At 31.6% G+C, this 13,056-nt stretch overlaps 1 protein-coding gene across 1 annotated transcript in view; it reads right to left on the bottom strand.

Annotated features, from left to right (window-relative positions):
- Positions 1-13,056, bottom strand: part of MCTP1 (multiple C2 and transmembrane domain containing 1) — a 492,067-nt gene that overhangs the window by 206,986 nt on the left and 272,025 nt on the right. Inside the window, 1 exon segment of the mRNA XM_033110903.1 lies at positions 4,596-4,655. Coding sequence (XP_032966794.1) covers positions 4,596-4,655 — 60 coding nt within the window.

Consider the following 13,056-nt stretch of genomic DNA (forward strand, 5'->3'; position numbering starts at 1 on the left):
AGGTTGTGAAGTTGTAGAATCTTGCATATAAAGTGAGAACACTTCTATATTACAATTCTACTTAATAAAGTTTATTAATTCCATTTCTTGATAAACTGGATCACTAATAATAGGAGATATCCTATTATTCTACATCCTGATTAAAAACAGATCAAAAATTTTAAAAAAATCTATTTAGGCTTAACATTTGGCTAAAGGAACATTCAATCATACCCATCTCCTGATATGTGCGAATAATCCTTGGCTTTTGTTATTCTGGATTTTATTACCTGTGTACAACCTAATCTTTCCAAATGAGATCCAGACACTGTGAAACTGAAATGAAAAGACATTGCTTGTGCTTTTACAATAGCTGTGTGTGGAGTCAGTCCTTCCCTCTATTTTTAGACCAGAGGTGCACAGGCTTTTATTTAATCAAATGATTCACAAGACACTACAAAGAAGAGATAATGACAGCTTAGAATGACTGTTTTGTGTGGCAAAGCCTGGAGCATGGAGCAATTATTAGCTCAGTCCGAGGCACAGGCATGTTCTATCTTTTCCTTTTCATGCTGAGTTTATTCCAGTGAATTGCACCTGGATGATGAAGTCCAACAAGTAGATTTGTTCTACAGCCGTCCACCCTCTCAAACACGATTGCTTTTACCGAAAATCCTCCCAGTGCTTTGTGCAGCCTAGTTTGAAGTGTATCACCTAATAATAAAGCTTTTATCCTTTTTGTCTTAGAAGATGATTGATTAACTAGCACTATAAATCCATAGAGAAATTCTCCAGGTTTTTATCCTTAAACTTTCTTTCCTATCTCTATTGCTTCTTGGTACAAGTTATGGTGTCGGGAAGATATATATGTGAGTGTATCTATATCTATATCTATCTATATCTCTATATACATATGTTATATTTATTGTGTTTCCCCAAAATAAGACCTAGCCGGACAATAAGCTCTAATGTGTCTTTTGGAGCAAAAATTAATATAAGACCCAGTCTTATTTTACAATAAGATCAGGTATAATATAATATAATATAATATAATATAATATAATATAATATAATATAAATCCGGATCTTATATAAGACCGGTCTTATATAATATAAGACTGGGTCTTACATAATATGAGACGGGGTCTTACATTAATTTTTGCTCCAAAAAATGCATTAGAGCTGATTGTCTGGCTAGGTCTTATTTTGGGGGAAACACAGTATATAGATATGTGTGTGTATATATATATATACATATATATGTGTGTATATATATGTATAATATGTGTATATATGTATATATATTAATTATATATATTATATCTAATATAATATATAATAATATAATATAATATATTATAATATAATATATATACACATATATATATATTCAAATTTTTAACTACCCTCCATAAACTTAATTATGGTCAAATTAAAGGTCTATATTTGCTCAAAATGTATACAAATAGAAAAATCATCATATATGTTGTTATCTTATTTGTCTGCTAAAGTAATCTATAAGTTTCCACCAATAATATGGTAAAGAAATAATGAGTTCTGAGGTTGATTTATAGAGACTTGTTATTGAGACTTTAAGTTATAAATATGTGGGTTTTTTTCTGAGGGTCTTACTTTCATAACTAAGGAGAGAAATAATAGCTGAACTTGTCTTGGATGTATGTCTACAGATGAGTTGTTCAGAATGTAAGCACTTTGGCCTAGGATCACATTCTTGTTTTACACAGCCGATACCTCTTCTCCTTGGTCCGCAGAGTCTTCTCCAATCACACTTTTGTCTGACCCGGCCACAATGTGGTGCTCTGACATAACTCCAAATTGCTCCATATTCTATGTACTGTTTGCCTATTTCATATTATGATCCATTTCTCCTTTTTTTTTTATATGAGGTAGCTTGGCATAGCCTTCTCCATTTAAACAGTACTAAAATTTCTCTTTAATTTACCACAATGTTCTCATAAGATGGTCTGTTCAAGTAATTCACAGTTATTGAACAAACATCAGAATCTAAATGTCTGTCAATGGAGATAACTGGGAAGAAACTTAAATGCACCAAATATTTGAAAGAACTGTATTAAGTTACCATCCTTTAATGGGAAGTTAAAAGACTTTAATGAAATTCTGACTTAGTGTAATCCAACTGGCTTCACATAATTTTTATTATTCTCATGAGAAACATGGTAATTACCATACCCATTGCTTAATGTTTTGTGTCATAAGATATGGTATTTTGATGAATTATAAATGTTATGCTTTCAGAAAATTAGAATATCCCTGTATCACTTCCGTCTTTTCTTTCTATTATTTTGTTCTCAAGAAAATTAAGATATAGCAAGTAGCACTGACATTCAACTAAGTGAGTTCTCACCAGGATTCAGTTTCGATTGCTATCTCCTGTACACATGTACTGGTCCTTATAAATAAGTAGGTACAATTTTTCTTTTAAATCACATCCTGTTTAACTCATAAAGCACACATAACGCTCTTTATGTAAGATTTTTATCGGAGCTATTTAGGTTTTCTGTATAGCTAAAAATGTCTCTGCGAAACCTCCTTTCATAAACATCTCCTCTAAAAGTTCATCAAAATACAAGCACTGCTTGGGCAAAGAGCAATGAGTTCACTTGTCAGAGTGACCTTTGCATGTGAATATGAAAGATCATACTATCCAAAGCAGACTTGGTCACTGATTTGGTAAAATGAGACCTCAAACACATGCATCCACCAATGGTTTAAGGAGAAAAAGAGGAGAAGGGTCACATAATGAAAAAAGAATTTGAAAGGGTGTCAATAAAGACAAACTAAGGGGTAACTCTATTATGTATCACATCTCTATTCATCATCAACCAAAAAGGAACTCTGATGCTTTAAGTCTTCACCAAAACATTTATTTCCATGACACTGAGAGAGAGAGAAAACTATTGGTCCTGATGATATCATTTAGGTACTTCAGGGAAATGGCATCACTTCTCTGGGCCTTAGTTTCCTCATTGGTGAAATAAATCACCCCTAAAAGCTCTGCCTTTATGACCCAATTTGTTTGTCACTCAACATATGTTCAGAGAAAAGACATCAGACCACTGTCCCTCAGATACAAAAAAGTGATCTTTTCAATTTGCATATTTGTTATTCAAAACTAAGACAGTTCAAGAGATTGAAAAAGGTTAATAAAAAATACTGAAGGATGAATACAACCAAATGGAAAGTACTGATATGTGGAAGACTAATTTGTAAGACTACAATGGAAAGAAGATGTTGAAAGAGTCACATGAAAGGGACAGCTTTAAAAAGTATTACTAGTGGAGTTGGTCCTAGTGGCAAGTGTTCATTAATAGTGATCACTCTGCACATTTGCCACATGTAAAGCAAACTCAACACAGAACACCCTTGAATTCTGCTCTCTTGGCTAAGGAGTGTACCATATGAATTCACTACACTTGAGGGTCTTAAGAGAGACAAAATTTTTGCAAAAAGCCATTTACCATTTAATGTAACAGAACAATTGAAAAGCAGTCATCTGTGTGTTCATGGATAATGCATGAACATATAAGAGGAATTATTAATATTTTAGCAAAGATACAGAATAACATTAGCGCATCAATAGACTGAAAGGAAATGAAGAGGCTATAATAATTAAAATAAGCTAACAATAAAAGGCTGAAAAAAAAAAAAAAAGGGTTTGTGGAGGGTGTAGAGGATGAACAGATGTGGTTTTTACTTGCTCACTGGTCAAATCAATGCATGACTTAATCTAGTACCTGCCAGTCTGCTTAAGAGACACAGCAACAAATCTTAAAATTCTGAAGGAAAAGTAGTTTTCAGTCATGAGCAGTTTAACAGCCAAGAAAAAAATGGCAAACTCCTATGACTGTAACATTTTTATTGCAATATCTATTGCTAAGAAATCATGTACCAAGTGTGAATTTTCAAACAAAGAGGGAAACTCTTGATGGCAAAGTAATAAGTGCATTAGTAACAGTGCTGTGAATAATGCAGGATTATAGCAGAGGGAATAAAAAGGATGACAGAATTCATTATGTTTAAGTCATGAAAGAGTAAATAATATTAAATTGCAATGGCATTTAAAACATTCTCTGTAGAATTTTCACTTTTTTCTTTATTTAAATCAAAAGTAGAGTTGCTATTTTCTAATTCATAAGATTTTTTTTCAAAGAAAGAACACTGATTATCTAGTATGTACGTAGTATAAGATGACTGTAATAGAAGAAAGTTATTCTCAAACGGAGCAGATATTACAATAAGTGAAAAAAGAACCATAATGGATCCCCTAGACAGCATCATAATATTCCTGAAAGGTCTGTGGGCCTCTAGCTGTTAATAATTTGAAATAAACTTGGTCCCACAAGGAACTGACACCAAAGCAATATATTAAATATATGAAGGTCTTACTTTTTACAAATGAAGTAATGAGTCAGTCACCTAAGTGACTTAGAATAAAAGTTAATAAAGAAGGCAAATGAATACATTTCTCTGAGAGCCTATTTTGAAAAGTGAATTTCTTAATTCACATTTAAATTTCAAAACTAGTATTCAGAACCAAAGATCAAGAATATTAATGTAAAGGATTTAGACATTACCCTCCAAAAGAAAGGCTTCACAGAGAAATAAGATCCAACCACTTCATTTTCTGAGAGTTCCTAAAAACAAACAAATATTTAGCTAAATTTTGAGGTGTTTCTGAGAATACTTAATTAGCCCAACAAAATCAAAACAAATAAAAACCTAAAAATTATATATCCTAAAGATACTCTGGATATCTATAAACTGTAAGTTTTCTTCTTTCGAATCAGTTAAGGTTTTTGTTTTACTCATACCTGCTGTCAATTGTAGTATAGAGAGGATTATTTCTGTATTTTTTTAAGAGTTTACTTACCTCTTAATTCTCAATTGTTGATTAATATATCTGAGATCTAACATTGTATTTTAGAAAGTAGAACTGTTTAAACATATTTTAAGATTTTGAAATAAGCCAAACAATATCTGGTCCTTTTAACAAAACAATTTAACAGCACAGATCTTCAGAGCATTGTTGAAGAGTAACAGCAGAAATCTTATTTATAAACACACACCTAATTTGGTTTAATTCCTTATTAAAAACTTCCTAGTTTTATTATATAACATAAGATATATATAATATAAATATCTTAGTTAACTTGAGCTCCCCAAAAATAATTTAAAAAATAAATAAATACTAAGAAAGATGTCTATTGGTCTGAAAACAAAGCAACAGATTTATGTTGTACATTTTATTACTTAATCATCAGATTTTTATAAAGTGAAACCAATTTGACTTTAGGAAATCAAAAACATAGTTACTCACTTTTAAACACAACATTTAAGTTGCATGCGTCCTTTAAACTTTAATGTTTTGCATCCTGTCTCTGGGTGTCAGTTATGATAAAATTATGGGAAACAGATGACAGTTATGAGAAAGTATTGTGACATTGTGATGAAGAGGAAGCAGTTTTGTAACTTATTTGATTATTGCAGTTTGGGTTAGCAACAAAGATTATAGTGGTCCAGCACCTCAAGTGATACCTAATGCAGAGTAGGTGCTCAGTATGTATTTGTTGATCGACTGTTAGTCACTTGGAGTTTCACTTGATTAAGTCTACATATTCCTTCCAAATGTGATACCAAAACTAGTATTAGAAAATAATAATGCGCTAAAGTATTTTAGAGTATGCAGCAATTTGAGTAATTTAAGAGTTACTCAAATCAGAGATCATTTATGCAATCTACCTGTGCTTTTTACATGAAATCTATTATTTAACGAAACTTAATTACATTTCCCCATGTTACTTGCATAGGGTTTGGTTAGGTAGCTTGACTGATGTCAGAGGTCATAGGGGAAAGGTCTTGAGTTTAACACATTGTTTTATCATCACTACAGAATCATAATTCATTTACATTTACAGCTATGGTTCTCATCTGTAACATTTAGCACATTGTCACATCAGTTTCTGAAAAAAAAATCCTTAAAGAATACACTTACTTTTGGACATTGGGGCACACACCTTCGATGGAATGACTAAGTCTTTTTTGATGCTATACTATTGTTTAACTCAAAACCCTTATTTTCGCTTTTAGAAAAGATGCATGTTTTCCTTTTCTATTGCCAATTCTCTTTTTACTTTGATTCCTAGTTCTTTTTTTAAAAATTAAGCAGCATGTTTAGCAAAAAGTGAAAAAATTGTAAAGTATCATACTAAAGAAATTATTGCTTGAAGTCTCCTTACAGAAATAATTTCTCCTGAATCAATAACACAAGCTAAACAATTAACAGTAAGTTTTATCTTAATGTAAAATGTGTTAAGGCAGCAAATAGATGTGAAAGTCTTGGCTCTAGACTCAAAATAGTTACAACAAATAAGACAACCATTTAGCGTTCAAAAGTATTGTAAATTCATTTAAAGGTTAGATGGTCTAAGGTGACTAATATTGAAACTATACCAACTCCGCACTTTCCATTCTTCCTCAGATGAACACAGAGGGTAATGACCTAATTACGTGACTAGTATTCAAAGAGCAAAATGAGACTGATGAATTTTTCGGGGAAAGGGTTAATGCTCAAGATTCAGAACTTAGGTTTCTCCGTTAAAATTTGAAAAACAAAAATATTAGCCACATTTGGACCTACTGAAGTCCCTAGGCTGTGCTTTTCATGCTGTGTTTAATTACTTCTGTCATTATTCATCAACTAAAATTTGTATTTCATTTTACAACCTACATTCTCATGTAAATTTAGGCCTTTATTTCAAATGAAACGACTTCATTTTCCTGTAGACCCTTTTGCCATTTATTGCTCACATGAATACAAAATTCACAGCAGACTCGCCAAAGCCCTCCTTTCACTAGAGTTTCTAATGATAACAATAACAACCAACAATAATAAAACACCTGGCCTTACGATAATGAGTTCTAAACAAAAGTGGTGGTTTTATTATGGAAGGCAAGAAAAACAGAATAAACTATTCATGAATTTCAGAAAAGACTTGTCTTACATCATAATTGTAGATATTTAGTTAAACTTTAGTCTCCATCAAGACAACAGGTTGGTTAGTGAGGGAAAGGGCCAGTTTAAAAGTGCTGAGATTATAAAGTAACAGCAAAAGGAAACAGAAGAAAAACTAAAGCCATCTAATTGATAAAGGGAAATTATTGAAGTTATTCTGAGTAATAAATTGTTGAACTATTTTTGCTGAGGTTTCAAATGAATTAAAGTAGCAAGCCATTGAAATACCTTATTTAAATCTATTTTTGCCTCTAAAACACCAATATACACTCAGAAAATTTCTCCTATAAGATAAAAATTTTATTATGAATGTAAAAATTAGTAGTTTAAATTTAAAAATCTAGAAGACATACTTTTTTCTCAGAAAAATAAAACTAAAAGACTGTTCATTTTTTCCCCTAACAAATTAATATGATGCTGTTTTTCAGCCTTGTATATAAAATAAAGCACAGAAATCTTTAAGAAATTTACCATCAGATGAACAAGGATTAACCACTAAACTTTTCTTAAAAGTGATTACTTTTTATTCACCTTAATGTGTACAGGCCTTTAAACATCATGCATGTTATTATAATTCAGCAATTTTTCAATACACAAAACATTCATGACAGATTTGAAATTGTGAAGCCTGAGATTCAAATGTCAAACAAGGTAGCATTCTTGATTACACAGCATGTTTTTACAGATGCACAGTTTCCTTTCATCAATACCTCTTTGGGCATTTATGAGATAAGAAATAAATAAATTCGTAAATAAATAATATTCATAGCCTTTCAGGGTCAGACTACAATCACGATTATCAGAGCTGTGGCTCTCGGCTGCTTCCATCAAATTGACTAAACCCATGCATGGTTGTGTAATTAAACAGGGACATGATGTAGGTGGAAATTCACACTGAAATGTTATTCAAATAGGTGCTCATCTCACTTATACTCATTAAACATAAAAAGTTGCAGATTCCCTTTGCAACTCCAACTGTCCTTTTAAATATTGCTGAAGGGGGGAGAGGGGGAGAGAGAGAGAGAGAGAGAGAGAGAGAGAGAGAGAGAGAGAGAGAGAGAGAGAGAGAGAGAGAGAATCTCAGGTCCCCAGAGGACCTACCCTGTAACTGAAGCCTGGCTTTGTCTGTTATTTTTCTAGAAATTTTACCTTAGCATTTTTATATGTGTGTGTTAGTGCATGTACATGCATGTGTGTATGTTTGTGTATATGTATATATATATGTATAAATAGATGCATACATTATGTGTATATATTGCTGTCAACCAGGGCTTTGAAAGAGTCTTCGCAAAATTATGATTTATTTTCATTGTGGACTTTTAGGGGACTTTAAAACCGATAAATCTCCTCCTAGTCACACTCAATTTAACTATATATACATATATATTATATATGCACATATATAATGCACATATATATGTATATACACGCACACATATATATAGCTTTGAATTAAAGGCCATGTAATCCTCAAATCAACACTTAGCGGCATTGTCCTGGAGCCAGGTTTATATTAGTTCCCTCCCTTTGATCAGCCTATGAAGGGTCTTGGGAAAGCATCGGCTGACTTAGCAACACACATTAGCCGCATGAAGGCCAATCAGCAACCCCACAATTCGACATCTTAGGGCTGGCATGTAGACATCATGGAATCCAACCTCTGCTTGAGATTACACTTTGTCCTTTCACTTTGTGCCCACTCATCCAGATTTGCTCCCCACAGGACCAACAACATTTTAAAAATTCAACAAGACTGGTCAAATAAACGTAATGCCATTGTTACAGCAAAATCCCTGTGGTTATGAATTACAATACATAAAAATGTATATTTTATGTCTATGGGGAAATATTGTCAAAACAGCAAGAAAAAAAATCAGCTCAATATAAAATTTTAATTATGGCTCCATGTATTTTGTGGGGATAATCAAATATTTACCGGCATTATGATATCTCTATTTTAACTACACTTACTACAAATTTTAGGAGTTTAGTTAATGGAGGTTAAAAATACAGTCCTTTATAATAGAAACATACATGCTATTTGCCCTTTGTTCATTGCTGCATTTCAAAATCTCCAAAGCCTTAATTACGAGGTTGACTTTATAGCACTTTAAAATAACACAGACTTGGGAGTATTAACAGTGGCAAAGTAAGGATTTTAAAAAGAATTTTATATTTCCTTCAAAAACATGTAAGCATCTCATTTTATCAGAGACATATGCATAATATTTTGAAATGAGACACCAAAGAAAAGTCATTTTGGTCACTCACAGTTGAGAGGGTCAATGACCAAGAAAATTTTCATTGTTTGCAGTTTTTAAAATATCACCTATTTATAATATTATCAGGATATGAGGTCTTTGTAGAAAGGACGTAACAATTGTTAACTAATGACTTTTTTTTTTATACTATGTCTGACTGACTGTGTTAGATACTTAAAAATGTGTTAATTTGTTTCTCTACCATTTCTTAAATTAAAGCACTTAGAGGTTTTCACTGATGCATTTTTAATGTGTCATCCAAGGTGTCAGGTTTCACTATGCCCTACAGACTTACAGAGTTGAAAGTGTTCTCTAGTTTAAATTAACAATATCCTTGCCAAAAGTCTTATTAAAAATTCCTCCATTCAACTAGTGAATAAAGTGTTTTATAGTTCATGTAAATTATGCTACGTGATTATAAAATCTTTAAAAAAAGATACGTTACTAAAAAACAATAAGCCATCAAGTAACAGAAGATATGCTAATGAGACATCATCACAGTCTATATTATATTATTCAAAGGATGAATTCTTCTTAAAACAATTCTAAACTGTTATTGTTGAGAATATGAATTGCAATGTGTATATCTTTGTATTATCATTACGGTTATTTCTCATTTAATTAAACTGATTTATTGAAACCACATAAGTTTATTATTATCATAGCTATAGATAAACTCATTTTTTCTACATTAAAACACACATACACACACAACACACACACAATATAGTGTAAAATAATTTCTGCTTATTGTCTGATAGAGGCAATTATTTCGTTATTTTATTTCCAGTTTTTGTTTGACCCCCACAAAATTTATTCACAAAATACATACACATCTTCTCTTTTGAGCTTATGAAAGTTTCTTGTTGAATAATTTAACATTAGAATTAATTATCAATGTTAAGCTTCTTTTAAAGAATAAAATATTGCAATAACTCAAAGTATTAACATTTTCTCTGCCCAAACTCATTTTGTCACATAAGTAAAACTCTTTGACCAGGATAATTATCCAGCTGCCCAAGTTTAGGGAGACACTGCTCCCTTTCTTCTTAAAATAACATTTTTCTGTAACAACTGAATGTGGGGCAGAATTAAAAATGTGCATGCTGGAAGTGTGTTGATAGAAAACCAGAATGAGTGTTTTAAAGGGTATTACCAATCCCAGAAGAGATATTATGGAATTCATAACTATTTACTGATTAACATACCATTTAAATATCGTACATATCTTATACACTCTTGCTTTTCAGAGGTAAGTTTAGGTGTATATTTTTCTACTTGTTATTTGAAGGTAACACATTTACTCTAAGCAATATATAAGTTGGTCCTGAATAGCAATTACAATTTCCCTTTCATCAAATTGATTATTATCTCTTATTTTCAATAGTAAATACAATCCCAGGTTATGTAACTGCCACAAATAATAAGATTTTCATTGAAAGAATCCATTATTAGCAAGATGATGAAAATGACAAGAGGATTTAAATAATGATAAATTCCATGAGCTGATTCATTTGTATACCAGGAGATGTGCATATTAAAAACATAACAATGTCAATTTAACTTTCCCCCCCGTTCATGGTTATACCACTTCAGAGAAAATACGAGGAAGAAAAACTGCATACTGGAGAGAACATCTAAACACATTATCTGACGATATGTAAGTTTATAATTCTCAGGTTTTATATTCAACATTGGTGCTCAAAGACAAGCTGCCTATCAAAGCCCTGCTATAAAAAAGCAAAAGCCCTTGTTCCTGTTAATAAAGATCCCAAAGAAAAAAACCGACCTATTTATATGAAAAGTTCATCTTTGACCTTGAGCATAGTTACACCAAATATGAAATACCTGTAATTAAATGTAATGCAACTAAATTATATTCTCTTTCCAAAAATAAAAGAGGAAACATCCTTACTTACACAAGAATCTTTAAGGGAAAGACCAAAATAATTAGAAAGGGGATGCATTCCCACAACGCAGTAACACAGTAAATAATCATAAAACTGCACAGTACAGTCACTTATCTCTTAGTTTCTCAAGAAGCACAATTTACAGTAGTCCCCCCTTACCCACGGGGGATAAGTTCCAAGACTCCCCCAGGGGATCCTGGAAACCATGGATAATACCAAACCCTATAGATACTATGTTTTCTCCCATATATACATATCTATGCTAAAGTTTAATTTATAAATTCGGTACAATAAGAAATAAACAATAACAATACAATAGAACAAGTATACATACTGTAATAAACTTATATGAATGTGGTTTCAGTCTCCCTCCCCCCATGATCCCCGATCTGATAACCATGCGGGTTATTAAGTGATTAAGGACCGGAGTGTATATAGCGTGGATGCACTGAACAAAGGGATAATTCAAGTCCCGGGTGGGGTGGAGGAGAGATGGTTCAAGATCTCATCATGTTACTCAGAATGGCATACGATTTAAAACTTATGAATTGTTTATTTCTGCCATTTTCTATTTAATATTTTCCAACTGTGATTGAACACAGGTAACCAAAACTGAGGAAAGCAAAACCACAGAAAAAGGGAGGCTACTGTACTTGAATGTCATCCTTCCTCCTGGAGAAAAGAATTGTGAGAGCAGTTTCAGTGTGTGTGACAATAGCAGACTAGTAGGTGGGAATTGAAATTTCCAGCTTTCCCTGGATTTTGAATGTAATTCTCTGCTCTTATAACCCTAATACAGACAAATATGACAAATGTTTTAGGGGACAGTGATAATTTGAATGCCATATCAGGTGTTCAGTAAGTTCTCATAAAAAAAAAATGAATGAACTGATTTTCCTTTACTCATCGTTCAATATCCCTACTAAATTTCATAGAATTGAAAATCTTAGTCAAACTCCAAAAGCCATATTACCATTCACACTAAATATAATCTGCCAAGTATCCCAATGAGTGCAGATTTAGACACAGGGAATTCTGTATCTTTAATGGCAAGCTAGAAAAATGTACCAGTCTGAATGTACAAATGGATTATTAGTAATAAACAAAAACTCAAAAGAATTTTAGATATAAAAATAGTGAAGAATAGATGTTTATTATTAACTTCAAATTATTTTTGTAAAAAAATTTATTTTTGTAGACCAAAAAAGTGGATTTATATTTACTTAATTTATCATTAAAATTAAATATAAACTAAATGAAGTATTTAAAGCATCTTTTTATTCTTTCTTTTATACTACAATAAAATTGATCATTCCCACTAATTAATACTCAATACCATATAATATCCTGCTCTAGCATTACATCTTAACTACATCTGAAAGAGAGAATATTACTACATATTAATGGATTGCAATGTTTTTACACAGATATATCATAATATAGACACAGCATGAGGAAAGCAAAATTACATGAATTTTTAAAAAAATATACCTTTAATGTAACACTAATTTTGAAGTACAATTACAAAAAAAATGTGTAATACAAATATGAACAGTGCAAACATTTCTTTAAGACCTCTTGAAACTTTATTTTGGTCAGTAAAAACCACAGTGAACACTATTTCAGAAATATTCAGCAACTTTCCTTAAAATATTTTAGATTTTATTAAAACGATATAAGTGATTTTCAATGTTGTCCTGACCTTTGTTGTGAACCAAATTATAATTTTGGTCATTAATCTTATAAGAATTGGGAAGAAAACGTGTAATAAGAAATACTTGTTAAAGCAAATTAAGACATTATGTAAATGCAAAGCTATTTTGATGTATTTTCTTAATTCACAATAAAAATG

This window comes from Rhinolophus ferrumequinum, chromosome 7 (genome assembly GCF_004115265.2).
Source record: "Rhinolophus ferrumequinum isolate MPI-CBG mRhiFer1 chromosome 7, mRhiFer1_v1.p, whole genome shotgun sequence".
Lineage (NCBI taxonomy): Eukaryota > Metazoa > Chordata > Mammalia > Chiroptera > Rhinolophidae > Rhinolophus > Rhinolophus ferrumequinum.